The sequence below is a fragment of the Montipora capricornis genome, chromosome 10, assembly GCF_036669925.1.
Source record: "Montipora capricornis isolate CH-2021 chromosome 10, ASM3666992v2, whole genome shotgun sequence".
NCBI lineage: Eukaryota > Metazoa > Cnidaria > Anthozoa > Scleractinia > Acroporidae > Montipora > Montipora capricornis.
This window is the reverse complement of record NC_090892.1, coordinates 25,880,888-25,898,387: the sequence shown is the minus strand read 5'-3', so window position 1 is coordinate 25,898,387 and position 17,500 is coordinate 25,880,888. Positions and strand designations below refer to the sequence as shown.

The window sequence follows — 17,500 nt, the reverse complement described above, 5'->3', positions numbered from 1 at the left end:
AGTTTTCGCGTAGTTGCTTTCTGGATATAAACGTATATAATAACAAGCTACGGGAATAATATGTTGTAACATGGCGACAGGTGGAACATCGTTTCAGTAAGCGATGGAGCAAACGGTTTATTATTTAGATATGCCATTATGGGGCAATGGTGTTTTCTGTCACTGAGGTGAAACGATCTTTTTTCAGAAGCGTCAACATCGAACGTTTTGAGAACAAGTTCGATCTTGTTGCATCGTCCAGTGGCAAATATTTACTGATAGAAGTTGTTTTGATCTTTTTTATTTGATTCATCTCGATTTGGGCAAAAGAAAACTAACAGGTGGAAATTCTCGCATTAAAATCAAGTTAGAATCGAACCAGTATAACTTTTGGGCCGTTTAGAGCTTCCGCTCATAATGTCCTTATTTGTGGCTCCTTTGGCCACTGTGCACCCACATTGTAAAAAAATCTATTTCTATCCTCAGTTTTTCCTAATTTTGTCTTATATACCTGTATGATCTCTATAATTAGTTAAAATATCAATGTGTGTAATAAAGATTCCTTCCTTCCTTCCTTTCTGTGGGACCGTTAAACGCTACCCGCCAATGGTGAAAAAACGTTTGTTTGGTGGCATAATAAACTAGTAATATCTCACAAAAGAGTTAATGGCCAAAGGGTCGCATACCCTCTTGATGAAATACCCAGCGAACGGAAACTTGGTCGAGAAAATTTATAATTAAGAGCCAAAAACGATAATACGGCTCATGCTGCTTATTAATTACAGGGTGGATAGAAAACCAATATATTAACCAGTCAGAAACCCACGCGTGTAATTCGTTGTGACGACAACACAATGGTCCCGTTTTGCTAAAGAAGAAACCTGCTCGCTTCTTTCAATGTTATTCAAGGAAACCTTCCTCTTTCTGTGCGCGACTTTGGACATCTTTTGATCCTATTTGTCACAGGGATTTACGCAGGTAATGACGTTTTTGGACGGCGTTATGAATGTTTATAACAGCTCATAGAAAATAGTGTGGTATAAGGACACCGTTATACAATTTCGGCGGTCAGAAAAATAATGTAAATATTCAGAACTCGTATTGTAAACATTCCTCACTAACTTGTTAGTTAGGTACTTAATATTATTCAAAATTCATAAATAGCGTGAGCTGCTGTCGGTCTTAAAATGCTTAAGAGATTATAAAGCCAAGGGTCTACTGGAAAACTAGAATTCGCGTCCCTTTAAAGAGGTTATGTTTATTACCGGTTGGTGCCACAAAAACTCCGCGGATTTTTTTTTTTCGCGAAATAAGAAAACAGATACATTACTAAGTTAAATAAGGCGGCAAGAATCAAAACAGAGTGAACTATTTGATTTAAAAGACCTAAATCGTTATTTGATCCAGCAAAAGAGAGCCTTTGCTTTCAGTTAAGGATTTCAGTCCTTCAACCAGTATCTTAACTCAAACAATAAGATAGACTATAATTGTTTTTGTTCACCATTCACCATAGGAAAGTAATATCTGATATAAGAGCAAAATATCGCATACAGTGGTTAGTTGTTCAACTGGTAATGCAGAGAGGAAGTGCGTGCATGAATCTAGTTCTAATTTTGTAACGGACTGTTCGGAATACTCTCGCTCGCAGAGTTATTAATAATTAATCTAGTTATTGTTTCGTATTAAATGAAGATTGAAACCTTTTAGTTTATTCAATAATAGTAATTTTTTTGTGAATGTTGTATTGTTTTGTGATCCAATGATTATATTTATACCTCTAGGTGAGAATTTTAAGGTTGTGAAGAGAGACAGCCGTAATTCCCGGCTAGGCCAGGAGGGAAAAATTGCTTAGCCAATACGAATTAGACACGCCTTTCTTCACATGAATTAGTTTGGAATACCAACATGGCCGCCGTTTCTTTGTTTTGGAACACCAACATGGCTGCCGTGACGTCATGTGAAAACGCTCTATAGAGTGTTTTCACGTGACGTCACGGCGGCCATGTTGGTGTTCCCAAACAATAGAACGTCGGCCATAGACCTTTTTGCAGATACGGCGGCCATTTTGATTTCTATTGTTTCGAAAGATATTATGGGATGCTCAGGGGGCAAATTAATATGCATTTGCCCCCTGTGCATCCCATAATAGCTATTTGAAACAATAGAAATCACAATGGCCGCTGTATCTGCAAAAAGGTCTATGTTGGTGTACCAAGTAAGCAAGGTTTCTGATCACGTGAGTGAAAAAATACGGTTATCGGATTTGCGAACAAAGCAATTCATATGCGTGTGAGACCTTGGAGCCAGAGTGGGGAGGGAGGGGTGGGGGGGGGGTGGCATGATTGGCGGAGGTACTTTATTCACAAGAAGATACGTACTGTATATTGACTTCAAGATAACAGGGTTACTCTTTCTTCCCATGACATTTTATACCTTAGTCATCGAGGGCTCTTTACAATTTACTTGCTTGAAATTCCTGGACTGACTTCATTTCATCACTGAACTGACTTACCACTCACCGATGGCTCAGTATTCATCACTGATCCTACTGGCCGCCACAGTTATTATCCAAAGCTCTTACCGTGAAGTTCTGCGATAATTAAGTTAATTGGTTACAAACAAATAAAATAAGGTGAAGATAATGCAAGCATATGCAAAATGTAAGTTTGACAGCTCACAAACCATCATGATATAAATGGAAAAAGAGCAAGTCACCATATTCCTTTGCGAAAGTTTGCTGCTAGAAGGGTAACGACCGAATTTGCAAGGTAAACCAACGAATTGCAGTTCTAGACAATAAACTTTAGGGAGCCATTAAGCCAAAAATGTCAAGCCATCTGTCTGCGTACGACAGAGCGCCATTTCACCATTACTTTAAGTTTTTTATCTAAACAAGTTGTCAGGCAGGAGAAGAAGCTTGAGGGAATTTTGTCCTTGACGTGGGCTTACCCAAATCTTAAAGTGCAGATTTTCCTTTCGTTAACATTAGAATTGATGACAAAAAATGAAGTCGACACTATATTTTTACTTAAATATTAACGTCGAAAGAAGATCAGCAAAAGAGAAAGATGAATTCTACAAAGGAGGTATCGATCAACTCTCAGGATAAATGTGTCAAATAACCGCCTGGATTTTTACAATAGCAAAGAGTACTAATTAACAATCAGCGAGTAGAAATTGTAGGAACTCAAAATTTAATTACTTTTCTTTTTTAACCCATAATTAATTTATCCGAAAGTCGCTCTGTGACGAGTGAGTTGAGTTTTTTGGTTGTCTTCTCTCAATAAAATGATAATAATAGTGAAAAGAAAAAAATAGTATGCAGACAATCTCAATGAATATTGATTTATTTAATAAAATAATAAAATTCCTAAAATCTCAAAGTATACAAAGTCATCATCTTTCTTTGCTACCATGGGAGCTTTAAAGGAAATATGATTGATATCTTTAGAACGTTTAGGTATGATTTGTTCAAAATCCTTTTGTTAACACATGATTTTAAATTAATTATTTTGCTCATTACGTTCCAAATAACTGGGCTTCTGTTTTGGACTGCTGACTCCTTTCCAACTTCATGCTATACCTCTGGGATTTCAACTTGTTTTGCCCAGAGGCAAGTCTGAGGCGAGTCCGTTGAAGACGGACTGTGAAACGCATGAAGAGGACAAGACGCCCCTTTGTAGATGTAGGAGATCGGAAGCCAAAGATTTCCTTGATAGTAAATAATTCGTGTAAAGTAATTTTACAGATTCCCGCTGCAGAGACAAATTTTTATTTGTTCGTTCGTTCATCGATTTGTTCATTAATTCACTCGTTCGTTCTCTCGTCTATCCATTCTTTTCTTCTTTTTCTTTTTGCTTTCTTTCTTTCCTTCTTGACAATTACTTTCAATAACTTGTTCACGTTTAAGTATAAAAGATACCACACACATAAAAGGAATCATTTATTGTTCATTTCCGATTTACTGCTTAAGCTTCCATACAGATAGATGGAGTTGCCAATATCTTAGAATTCTCGGGATCGTTAGTTAAAATTGGAACGATTATTGGAACACGTATGCCTTCTAGACACGGTGAAAGAAGCATTGCACGTGTCAAGGCTCGTTTTTAAGAAACAGGCCATGTAACCAAAGAGCGGACCAGGGAAGAATCGGCGAATGAAGAGAGCCCGGCTAGTGGGAGAATGAAAAGGCGAAAGTGGCGGCTGCAGTCCTGTCCTCTTTCCTGTTTTCCGTTTGTGTTAATTTGTCGACCTTTTTGGGTTTCTAGCTCCGTTATCTGTGTAATTCCCAAAAGCATGGTCTTCGGCTCGTACACGATATGTGCAATCGAAATTTTTCTTTCATTCATCTGCCTTTTCGTTAAAAAAGACTTTAACGCCGATTGTAAAGAAAGAAATGCCCTTTTTTGGGGGTCAAAGCGTCTTAGACCATAATATGTCGTATGTTCGTATTTGGAACGAGTAAGCTGTGACCGTTTTCATCATCCGTCATCATGACGCGCTGGCTTGTATTAGACAGCATTGGGGACGGGGACAGCTATTCTTAGAGTTATTTTCATAGATTTATGTCGTATTGTTAGAGTTAAGTTTGCAAAATCCTGAATTCAAGATTTTGGAAGCCAACATTCATAAAAGCTAACCTTGGGCCTAAAAACGTTTGTTTAGGCCTAATTAGGCCTAAGGTTAGCTTTTATACAAATCATGTTTAGGATACTTTTTGTATTTCTGTATTTCTGATTCAGCATTTTGGCCTTCCAAAATCTTGAATTTCCAAAATCTTGAATTCAGGATTTTGGAAACTTAACTCTAACTCTAATGTCATAACTTTGTTAAAATAACTCTATTGCTAGTCAACCTCCATTGGGGACAATAGTTGTTTGTAAAATAGGAGTAGATCTGTTTTCGATAATGTAAATACGTTTTTCCAGTGTGTGTCTGTCTGTCCTTACGGCTATTTGTTTTGTCCAATGGAGTTTTTTCCCTTAGTCCTGAGTCGCTGGTAACTAGCGCTCTTAGTATGTTACGCACTGGATGGAATCCCAGTCCATGTTTTATGGTTAGGTGTGTAGTATCATTGTATCTTTCTACAAGTTTCACGATATGAACTGTTCCTACTTTTTAAAGAAAGATTAAAAAGTTTTAGATGGCGGAGTCATTTTGCGTTAGTTTTTTCGCGCTCAGGCTAGGCTTTGCGATCATATCTGAGAAGACAAACACGGTTTATCTATCCTTCTTTTCAGGAGAGATGTGACCATAATGCGGCTGTTTCTTTTTTCTTCAAGGAAAAGAGATCATTTAATCCGATTTAGCGGTAGTCGGTTACCCCTAGCTCTGTGTCAGCATCTCGCTCGCTAAGCACTGGGGACAACACCACAACTAGTCACAATCTTCGTGTTTTGATATCCTGAAACATTTGGAAGAAAGGCTCGGTGAAAAAATTGCGCGAGAGAACGCAAAGGTAGAAGTTTATTTCAATCCTCATGTTTCGTTTTCTTCAACACAAATTAAGCGGGGAAGGCTTTCGGAATGGAGCATTTAATGGTAAAACACAATGTTGAACAAATTAACTAAAGAAGACCAATCTTCCTGTTTCTTTATCTTTATAAACACATCACATACCCCGGTATCTTTCTTCATATTATTTCGAGTTCAATTCGAAACAGAAAAGATGTCCACAAGACTCTAGACCACCCACCCTCCCCCAAATCATTAACGAATCCACTGGGTGCTCTGTGGTCGTAGTTTTTCATGAAAAATGTACAATATAGTTGAAATTATTGCTATCTTGTCATCAAAAATGACAATACATATAATTGTATAATTATTTGCTTTTTAACACGGCGTTTGAAAGCATTTAAGCTAACAGCTACCTTTCAATTTGCCATTACTTCTAAATCAGAAAAGTGACAACGTTTACTGTCATGCAGGTGTCTGTTAATTTCGTTTTTCTCCTTGTTATGTTATGAGAAAAAACGAATAATTTAACACAGTTAATTGATCCTTCATGTGAGTAAAAGCTTTTACTTAATAAATAATCAGATTTAATTTCTCCCCAGCAGTAAAAACCAGTGATATTATTGGATAAACTTGAGAGTTAAGATTATAGAAATGGTCCACTCGACTCAGTTTGAATTTCACTGCATGATTCTCTATTGCACTCACGTGATAAGACGGCCATGTTGATGCCAAAAGAATAGAAAAATGTAGCTCAAAATTTGCATAATAATAGAATTAAATTCCCAAAAGACTTTTTCTCTATTGTGAGAACCAAGAGGTCACGTGCATGCAATCAAAGAATAGCGTTTTATTGAAACCTTGCTTTTTGTTCTCTATGGGTTTTTTGCGAGAAGTTTGCAACAGACAAGGATGTTACAATCGCAATTTAAAAAGAAAACTGTGTGCAGGTGTTTGAAATCTCTACTGTAAATTGAAATTGTAAAAAATTGTATTTACCAGATAAAATGTAAATTTCAGAAAGTTCTATTTTTAAAAAGCCCCGCGGATGCAGTTTGAAGAAAACAGAGATTACTGGTAACTTTGAGTGCTTTTATTTCGATTCGTTTATCTGCTACCACGGTGTCTTTTTCAAAGACCACGTTCAAGGGAGAAAACGAAGTGCTTTCTCAGTTTTCAGAGATAAATCAGGTGTCTCCATGTCGTGTTTTCTGTATGCTTGACTGACTGAATGAATTTTTAAATTCCCTATAGTTTTCCGCAGAACTTCTTCAGATTTCCTTAAACATGAGGAAAATCTTTCCCTTAAAAGCAAAAGATAGTAAGATAGTAAAACCAAAACTCAAGTGTTTTAAAGAAAGTTAACACACATTTGGAGTGAATTAGAAAAAAATTATTTGGAGGAGGCGTGTACTCTTTTTATTTGAAACTCTTTAGATGAATATCTTTCAAATGTATTTATCTCATGAATTGGAGAAAAAAGTATCTTAAAGATATTGTCAATTAGCTTAAAGTAAATAAGAATCCAAACTACGATTTAAAGCGCTTCAAAACTAGGTATCCTATTTGAAGAATACATAGTACACTGAACATGAAGTTTAAACTGAAAATATATTTTTTCCACGGCGCCACACTGCTATTTTCGATTTGCGGGTTCGTTAGTTGTGCGAAATGTCGCGAAACAGCAAAAACCATCGAAAACAAGACGTCCCACAATCTTGAACAAAAAGATCTCGATAGAGCACGGTACATATCGGAGACTTTATCGAGTTCTTAAGATACATACTACGTCATGGAATTTGAAATAGTTTCAATGGTCGAAATATCTTCGATTACCTTCACACCGCGATAAGGACTTTATTTCTTGCGTGGTTGTCTGGAACACCTGCCACAGCAGTTAATAATCTAAATTCTCGAACTCCTTTATCAAAATAAACTCAAATTTAAGGTGCGTACAATGGGTTGACCTTTGACCAATCGGGGCGCGAATTATCACGAACGAAATTCTTGGACAGTGATTACGAGCCTTCCACACTGACCAATCTACAATAGTTTCAAGTATGAGTAAATATTCACGGCGCAAATAAAAGCAACGCTTGTTATTTCCCGGCTGGGTGTTGCGCTGTTGAATTGAAACCGGTTAACATAAGCACATTCCGTGCATAGACGTCTTGGGTTTATTAAAGAATATTTATGTTCTTGTTTCGGTAGAAAGAAAGTGACATGGAGCTAGATGAAAAGAAGTTAGCCGTCAATGGTTCCGTGGATGGAGAGGAGCTTCCCGCAGAAGACGACAGCCACAAAGTAGAAGTGGAAGTTAATACTGAAGAACGTGAAAAATGGGGCAAGAAAGTTGAGTTTTTCTTGGCCTGTATAGGCTATGCTGTTGGGTTAGGGAACGTGTGGCGATTTCCTTATTTGTGTTTCGAAAATGGCGGTGGGGCGTTTCTTATTCCTTACATCTGTATGCTGTTTTTGTGTGGAATGCCCTTGTTCTTTATGGAACTTGCCTTGGGCCAATATGTGAGCTTAGGCCCTGTCACTTCTTGGGCCGCGATTTGTCCTTTGGCTAAAGGTATGGTTTTCTAATTTCCTTATATTCGAGAGTTGATTTTATGATTTGTGCAAACTTTGCTTTCAAGGTTACCGTAGGAAAATCTACACAAACAAGACAGTCGGTGATAGCCTCAAATTATCACTGAGAGAATATTTGATACATTTACTTGGGTTATGTAAGGATGTTTTGCGACATTTAATTATGTTTAAAATCTCAGTTCCCTTAGACTTGAAGACAAAAATTATTCTGTTCGTGAGAGATTCGCTGAGTTGATGGCAAGCGATGAATTTCGAAATGTTTAATAATGCTTAGCCCATTATACCGCAAAATTTGTAGGTACATTGTTTTCTATGTATCAATCAAGGTGAATATTTTTTTTTCATGGTAGAGGTGATTTAATTATGCCTAAGTTATTGAGTTTTTCAAAATAATATCCACTTCCTAGAGTTTCTTCTATGAAAGAAAAAGAACACACAGTACGCGTACAACCCCTCTTGAAACGTCTTTAGTGGCACGAGTACATAATTAATTTATTAAATGAGGAATTTTGTTACAGCTTGGTCGTGCAAGGCATCAAAATTTCATGACAATTTACACATAGTTACATATTTTTTATTTCATATCGATGAAAATTTATTTCCCGCGCTACGTGAACCAATCCAGAATTAGTTTATGACGCCAATGAATGACGTGTGAAAAGGACTCTGTCTCGTTTTAGTCTATGGAACTAAAAATATTGAAGCCTGTTTGGTTTTGGTTATGATTTTTAAAAATCTTATTTCGTAGCGAACTTTTTCATTCCAGACAATTAATTATTAGTACATGACGTTTTTTAATTCAAGTTTGAAAGTAGCCTGGTTTGAATGGTAGCTTGAACATACAATGAACCATTCTTGAATCGTGTTAGTCGTATTACTCGGAATACCTTATATGGTCCTGCGGTTGTTACATAACTATTTGAAGGCACTTAAGACATTAGGTATGCACCGAGGATCAGAAGTGTTCTGCAATTCACCAAAAGACATTTATGGGATATTTAAACACACATAACATAGCTGAGGAACCCTTTAAGGTTCTCGATAAGACACATATTTTACGGCTTGAGCTTACTGTATCGTTACAGCGGTGAATCGTTGAAGATAAGTTTGCTTGTTGGAGGCGTTGTCAACCCACGTGAAAATTTACGTTGAAAAAAAATGGAGACACTATTATGAAGTAATAAATAACCGAGGGTGGCAGCCGCCTACTTACTTCTCATTATGTTATCTGTTGAAAATCACCATGCATGTGATGAATTTTGCTCAAGGTAAAATGCTTCGCAAGTGTGGAGTTATATGAAACTTTCTAGTTTCACTTTTCGATAACAAACGCCCAAATTTATTCCGCTCTTGAATTTATGGGTAAAAATAACCATGAAACAGTCAAAACATCTTTCTATTGCTTACTTTCATGTTTTTAAGGCCCTTTTTATCTATCTCTTCAGTCATCCTTCAAGAAAACCGGGGTTTGTGAGATCTGACGACGCCAGAAAACGGACATCTTTAGTTGTCGTTAATATTCTTTACTTGCATGTTTTCGTGGTTTTAATGCTAACGACAAAAAAAAAAGGAATTTGTTGATATCATTAGTAATCTCTCAGGACAGGAGCAATCATCAAATTAAGTCTGAAACTTTATTGTATTATAGAAGGAAGTGAACTAATCGGTTGTGACAGATTTGTAGTGGATTTTCCTTTGCCACCTGTCTCAGAGGATATCAGTATTTTTAGAGGCAGCATCCTTTGTGACAACCGAACAAATGTACACGTATCACACGACTGTTTTGTTGTGCGGCAATCGTTCATTTTTAAATCATTTTTCCTTGCGGTTAGGTCAAAGTTTTCATATTCTTTTGTCTTGTTTCAAATTGAATTTAGCTTCACTTTTGGCCTCATTCATCATCAAAGAAATGATGTTATACCACCTCTTTTCATCTTCAAACGATTTATTGTTAAGCCTTCTACTTAAAAAACCGACTTGAATGAAATCAAAAGAATATACAATATTCACACGACTTTAAGACAGCCATGTTCAGGGATGTCCCTAGACAAAGATAGGAGTCCTGGTTTACCCAAAATTGAAATTAGATACATTTTTTGCGTTTTCTTTTACATGTAATGATTCGCGAAAAGGATGTTAAGCGGCCGGTGGATGTAACATGTAATATAGTCACTGTGCAAGCAAGGATTGAAAACATCAGCGTGTGTCACCTTGCTTTTTTTTGTTGTTTTTCAAAATTACAACAGAGTGATAGGGAACAAAGAACTGTGCTATGCGCTCACCGGTAATCGGAGTGGGATCTTCCAGATCTTTAGTCCTGTGTTTTCACCACTACACAACGACGAACATGCTCAACCCAGAGGGTGTCAATGGGGTTGGCTCTAGTCAGTAAACATCTTTAAAAAAGTCATTTAGTCAGTAAACTGTTAGCGAAAATGGATTTAGTCAGTAAAGAGCAAAAAAGGAGGTTAGTCAGTTAATTTAAACGATTTGATGACTTTTATGAGCTGTAGATGGTCTCCTTTGGTAAGCCATGATTGAAATAAAACATAATTTTGTTTACTGTGATGAACAATCAGTGCTCCGTCGATCTCTTTTGGCCTGCTAAGTGTATGACAATGTTGAAGACCTTTATGACCATTTATGGCCAAAGAAACACACTGAATACTAAGAATAATTTCTGGAATGTCACAGTTACTTTCTTTTCAGTTTTCCTCCCAAGTTTTCTGCAAAATGATTCACAATTACCCTTCACCGATTTTGTGGCCTGCTGTAAGGTCCTTTGTGCAATTATATCTTCTAGCCTTACAAGTCCAGTCTAACAACTGCTCTAATTTGCCTCCCATGTCGAGTGGTCAGTGTAAGTGAGTATAAATGGTATACTTTTGGCAGTCACTTGCTCCTGTGGCTGACCTAGCCAAACGAAACAATTTGAGTTCAAAGCAATTAATTCTTAGCTCCCTCACTTTCCCTTTCACGCCGAGAAAACTCTCTTCGTGGCGCTTGAAGTTATAAAAGCTGCTTAAGTCATCCCGAAAAGAAATTCTTGACCGAAAAACGTTCGATACCTTGCGAGTTTGCGGGGTTTGCAAAGTTGAGAGAAGCCTAACCTCGTGACTAAAACCGCAGGCAGAGCGCACGCTCGGAGCATGTCACGAAATGAGATAAGGGTCATGCAATCTACAAGAGGACACGCAGCATACGAAATAGAGGGCGCAAAAGTCTCCAGGTCAAAGTAAACTAAAATTGACATTTTTACCTAAAAAATTTTGTTATTTATCCTAGAAAGTCTGCACTCTTTGGTCATTATGTACCGCATACGCTAAAAAGTCGATCTTCTTTTATACGTTCATATAGTTAAAAACAGTTAACCCCATTGACACCCTCAACCCAACACAGTTCTTTTTATTATTTACTTTTGTATAATAAGTCAATCGTTATCTATGTATAATAACCAAACTTGGGGCTGAGGCTGAACTTTCTCTCTTTTGATTTCGCGATTTGAGCCTGAAAACGTTCTTAACGTGTTCATCAAGTTGTTTGGGAAATAGAGAAATAATGGAATGCAGAGATCCCGCTTTCTCCCGTTTAATTAAAGTTTTCTCCCTAAATTCTCACAGAAAAAACTAGGGCTAGCAATTCCGATGGAAAACGTGGTGTCTCATAACTTGAGTAGTTCAACTTTATTAATGCGGTTCAAACCTTGATAAGAATATAATTGCTTCTGTCTGACACACATCAACAGCTATTTAAGCGATATATATGGTATTTCAACAAACAAACAAACTGCACAATTCCTCATCAAGTTTCGAAATGTCAATCAGCTTGATAGTGAGACAGAGAGGACAAAAACAATAGAAACAAGTTGCAATGAATGTGAAAGATATTAGCATATCATCTACTTTCCTTTGTCTTTGTCCTCCAAACTTCTCTTTCAAGCTGAATTTTAATATATCGAAAGCGGCCTATTCCCTAAGATCGGACTACAAACTCAGTTCAGTGTTCTGTAACAACTGCAACAAGATGGAAACCACGTTGTTAATGTTAAAAAATGTCCCAACGGATTTTAGTTAATTCTTCTCTTAGACTACAGTTTTACATGTCTTCTACGTTTACTTATAGACCGAATGCATAAATGGCGGCCAAAGAAATATTCCTTTTTTTATGTGCTAATTAGACTAACTAGCCTCGCTCTCAAGCAACATTTCTTTTGTATTTTGCATATGCAAACGAGGCTAGTGAGTCTAATTAGCACATAAACAAAAGAATATTTTTTGGGCCGCCATTTATGCATTTGATCTATACTACTCACAAAAATACGAAAACAAATCAGCAAAATAAAGACGTTCTTAACTGACTCGGCCGCTCAGCCTTTGTATGTTGTTAGTATGTTCTTTAAAATTTGGTTGATCTCAGCCTGAATGTTCTGGAAAAAAAAGGTTCTAATCAAAAAATGAGTCGAATAAATTAGACTCAGTTTGTGGGAATATACTGCAATAGAGCGGTTTGCAATGGAGTGTCGTGAAACAAATACCAAAGTAATTACTTCGACCAATCACAGCAGGTTGAAACAGCGCAATGAACCAGTTCAAATTCGTAGCAATTCCATGGAATTTTCTCGAAGCGCGGGAAAAATCGCGCGTGCAAGTCGCAATTGGTTTTGGTTTTTTTAAACCAACCACTAAGCGTAGCAAGTACAATTGCGTAATTACTTTCGACAGTCATTTGAAAACTGCTCTAAGGTTACTTCAAGCCGTAGAATGTAAGTGAAGTAATTTATTATGGATTTTTGTTATTTTGGCATTAAACTGTCCGTAACTGAAATGTCTTATAAGGCAACTGGTTGTTGACTCTTGTCACCTGCTTTCAGTGATTGGGTGACTGGTCCACGGTGCAACGGGGAGCATAATTGCAAAAGTAAATCTCCTGTGAACTTTTCTATGATTGTTTTCTTCAGGTGTTGGGTTTTCCATGTTGGTTGTATCATTTCTCTGCTGTGTCTATTACAACGTCATCATCTCCTGGTGTTTGTATTACATGTTCAAGTCATTTGCAAGCGTTGTTCCCTGGGCAACCTGCGACAACCCGTGGAACACGCAGAACTGCACACTGTCAAGTACAACAAGAAGACCTGCAACTAATAATGGAGTTGCACCGACCAATAGAACCGACTTAATAAACTCCACTAATTGCTTGAATGAAACTCTTGGAAACCTGACTCTCTTCAACGATACCAGCACACCGCTGATTTCCTGCGTCAACAGTACCATTAACAGTACCATTGCGCCAATCACAGTTGCACCCGATGCAGCCGCAAGTTTTGGTAACTCTCCCAGCAAAGAATTTTGGGAGAATTATGTTCTCCAAATTCCACAAAACATGGAAGACCCTGGCTCCATGAGGGTCGAGCTGTTGGTGGCACTCATAGTGGCCTGGGTCTTGGTGTATTTTTGCCTGTGGAAGGGCATCAAGTCCTCTGGGAAAGTTGTTTATTTCACAGCTACATTTCCGTATGTTGTTCTTGTAATATTACTTATCCGCGGAGTTACCCTACCTGGTGCGTCGAAAGGCATCGAGTTTTATCTAAAACCCGACTGGAAGAAACTTGCCCAAGCAAAAGTATGGGCACAAGCCGCTACACAGATCTTTTACTCTCTTGGGATTGGATTCGGCTCACTTATAACGATGGGCAGTTTCAACCAGTTCCACAACAACTGTTTCAAGTAAGAGCTAAAACATTAATTCACTTGAGAGTATTACGGGATTAATTTCATAAACCCTTTCTTTTTTCTCCTCTCCGAAGAGTAGTGGTCAGGAAAAAACTGATGTAGGGTGCGCTCGATTGACCCTATTCCGGAATAAGAATACGTCAGTGGAGTGATTTAAAACGGGATGTCTGGTGTTTCGAAGCAACAAGGATAATAGAGATATGTTTAAAAAATAGCATTTTAGCAGGTGTTTGACAATTTTATTGTGAATCCTTGTAAAAACGAAGGATTTCTAACCTCTATTCCATGTATTCCTATTCCGGAATACGGCCAATAGAACGCACCCTTAGTTAAACGGCGACACTTACACAACCAAATCTCATTCAGCAACTAACTTCTAAATTTTATAGTTCAGCTAGATTTACTGAAAAGTTGTTGCTCTTATTTATCTTAAAACACTCATCAACTATGCTTACAATCTATATTTGTGCTATGTGAAATGCGCCCCTCCCATTTACCCAAAAAGCCAGTACCCATTGATAATGAAGGGGACGAAGGGCTAACGCACGTAAAGTCAACTCGCAAAGCTCACTGGTTGATTTGTTTTTATTAACAAATTTGATAAAGCAAAATTTTCGTGCCCATAAAGGAGCCGTAAAATCGCAGAAAGCAAGAGACTTTCTTTAGGAGACCCCACTTGAGAGTGAGTTAATTGTTAATTGTCTCAGTGTTTTTTTGCCTGCTTAACCTATGCATTTGTGACGTAAACAGAGCCATGATGCATTTGGCTAAGAGGCATAGTACTTAGCGCGAAAGCTCCTCGAAATATAGGCGATTTAAGAAAGCGTTACTTCCAAGAAGAGATATTTTGGGTGGTAACGAGTTTGCACTACAGTAATATTTACCCGGCGTTTTTCGGAGATCACCAAATTTTGATTTCCGCTTAAAATAAGTTCAAATAAAGGTCGATATCATGTTGAGCTTAAGTTAACCTTGGTGTAGACAACAGTAGATGATTCAGCAGAGACAGATTTTTCTTTAAATACTCAATCGAAACATCATGGTTTTCTGAGATAAAAAAAACCAAAAAATGTTCCCTACCGATTTTCTCCTCCGGTGTGGTACAAAAATGTGTAGTAAGGAGACTGGGAATAGCAGGCCAGTGATGTCAATACAAAAACGCAGGGAATTTTAGTGATAGAAATTTCGTTCTTTTGTCTTTTCCGTTATCACTTTTATGGCAACCAAATACAACGCATGATCATCTCAGTAGCAGTTTCAGCAACTTCTCTATCTCAAAAAAAGAAACTTCGGGCCCTGGAAGAATTTCGTTCTGGTTTTGACGTCACAGTTCTGCTATCCCCAGTCTCCTTACAAACGCGGTTTTGTACGCCACCGGAAGTGAAAATTCCGACTTTTAAAAGACCGAAAGGACACTGAAGCAAAATCGGGACGGAATTTCTTTATAATTGTTTTTATCTCCGAAAACCATGATGTTTCAATTCAGTAAATAACGAATAATCTGCCATATACACTGAAACGACTTTCGTTATTAATGAAGAGACTTAATGAAAAAAAAAAAAAAGAGAATCGATTAATTAATTTGTTTTCCTTCATGTTATTTAGAGATGCCATGATTGTATCAATCATAAACTGCAGCACCAGCGTGTTTGCCGGCTTTGTCATCTTCAGCGTGCTTGGCTTTATGGCACACGTTTCTGGTAAAGAAGTCTCCGACGTCGCTACATCCGGTCCAGGTCTCGCCTTTGTGGTGTACCCTGAGGGAATAGCTCAGATGCCTATCTCTCCATTCTGGGCAGTCATGTTTTTCTTTATGTTGTTGACACTGGGTTTGGACACTCAGTTTGCCATGTTTGAAGCGGTTGTAACTGGTCTGGTGGACGAATACCCAAAGGTGCTGAAACGACGCAAGGAGCTATTCATTGCTTTCCTGTGTTTGCTCTGCTTTTTACTTGGGATTCCCATGGTCACACAGGTACGTGAGCTGTTTCAGTCGTCACGCTTATGTAAATGAGTACAAGTACTCCACCTATTAGGGATACAGCAAATTAAATCTAATCAAATGAGAGAGCCGATCGAATCATTTGTTCAGTTTTTGGTGAGAGGGACAAACCTTGCGGACCAGATGGGGTGCAGCGATGGCGCAGTTTTGAGGGCACTCGCCTCCCACCAATGTGGCCCGGTTTTGATTCCTAGACTCGGCGTCATATGTGGGTTGAGTTTGTTGGTTCTCTACTCTGCACCGAGAGGTTTTCTCCGGGTACTCCGGTTTCCCCTCTCCTCAAAAACCAACATTTGACTTGATTTGCGTCGTTGATTTCACTTTGCAGGGTCCCCAATTAGTGCTCCAGCGCTAGAAGGACTAGACACTTAAATAATTTAAGTTCCTTTTCTTTCCTTTTTTAAACTAGACTCAAATGTGTGGTTAATTCCAGTAATTGAACTTGGGCCACATTGGTGAAAAGCTCACTTCTCTCTACACTGCAACAACCCTACTCCCCCTAAAGAATCCCTGAGAAAAGCTATGGGAAAATCTGTTAAAAGTAGGAGGGGAATGAAATGTAAGAATTGCAGTAGCAGTGCATCATAACATCATTCAAACGGTCGCAAAAAGGCTTGGAAAAAATCCAATCTTGAGCGGCACTCAGTCGGAGTAGCCAGAAAAAACCTTTCAAAGGTAGAGTAGACAACCAACCGGCAAACTTAGTGGGGCGATCTGAGTATTTACATGACGCCAGGACTTGATATAACCACGAACAACTAGATAAAGAACATCTCACGAAATCGTTGGTCAACTCGAATCTTTTATTTGAACGGGTATGCTAAAATGCGCCACCACTTTCTCTTTTCTCTTTTCTGTTGGTTGGACTACTTGGAAACTAAAAGCGTGTTGTTTCACTTTTTTAGGGCGGAATGTATGTACTGAATCTGTACAATTACCAATCTGGTGGGGTATCGCTGCTGTTCCTGGCTTTGTTTGAAGTTCTCACAGTGGCCTGGGGCTATGGAGCAAATCGCTTTGCAAAAGACATAGAGACCATGATAGGGTACAAAATTTGGCGCTGGTGGCCTATCGCATGGCAATTCTGTTCTCCTCTTGTAATTCTAGGTAAGTAAAGTAATTATACAACACACACAAAAAAAGAGAGCATCGTGTCATTTCAAGATATCAACAAATTCAACAAACAAAGAGACTTTGGTGAAAGCCGAACTTTATTTGTTTAAGTAATAAGGGGATGCAGACGGGTTTTTATGAAATTTTAGGCCCGACGACCATTGTTAGCCAAATGTTTCGTGCAAAGTCCTGATAACATGTTTTCTTGTAAGTGTAGAATTATAGGACGATATAGACGTACCCGTAACGTTGACAGTTGGCATAAGAAAACAAAGCAAGGGAAGTCAGTATATACCGTCTTATGGTCTTGCGCACCAAGTCGCATTTGATTTCAGTCTTCGTAACTCACGTTTGTTGAGTATCGAACTCCTTTTTTGCAACAAAAGTGTTGTATTTTATTTATTTATTTTATTTATTTGCCACACAAAACAAAAATACAAAAGAAAACATATGACGTGTAAAAAAAGGAGGAGTGGCGAGGAGACCTAAAAGAAACTGTAGAAGCTTATGAAACCACCACTTTAATAGAATTAGCCAACTTGTCTTTTCCCGGTATCTAAATAAATAATATTTCTAAAATAAAATAATCGATAGAAGGGATGAATGTGTGTGGGTCAAAATGGTTTTC

At 38.0% G+C, this 17,500-nt stretch overlaps 1 protein-coding gene across 4 annotated transcripts in view; it reads left to right on the top strand.

Annotated features, from left to right (window-relative positions):
* The window catches only part of LOC138019146 (sodium- and chloride-dependent GABA transporter 1-like), a 44,942-nt gene that overhangs the window by 25,035 nt on the left and 2,407 nt on the right, over positions 1-17,500 (top strand). For 2 of the 4 annotated variants that reach the window (XM_068865821.1, XM_068865819.1), the window contains exons 2-5: positions 7,645-8,008; positions 12,986-13,751; positions 15,363-15,732; positions 16,665-16,866. In XM_068865821.1, the coding sequence (XP_068721922.1) occupies positions 7,657-8,008; positions 12,986-13,751; positions 15,363-15,732; positions 16,665-16,866 (1,690 nt within the window). In that variant the 5' untranslated portion in view covers positions 7,645-7,656. Of the gene's footprint in view, positions 1-764; positions 958-5,305; positions 5,438-7,644; positions 8,009-12,985; positions 13,752-15,362; positions 15,733-16,664; positions 16,867-17,500 lie in introns of those variants that run through there. The other 2 variants (XM_068865820.1, XM_068865822.1) reach the window with 2 other exon arrangements.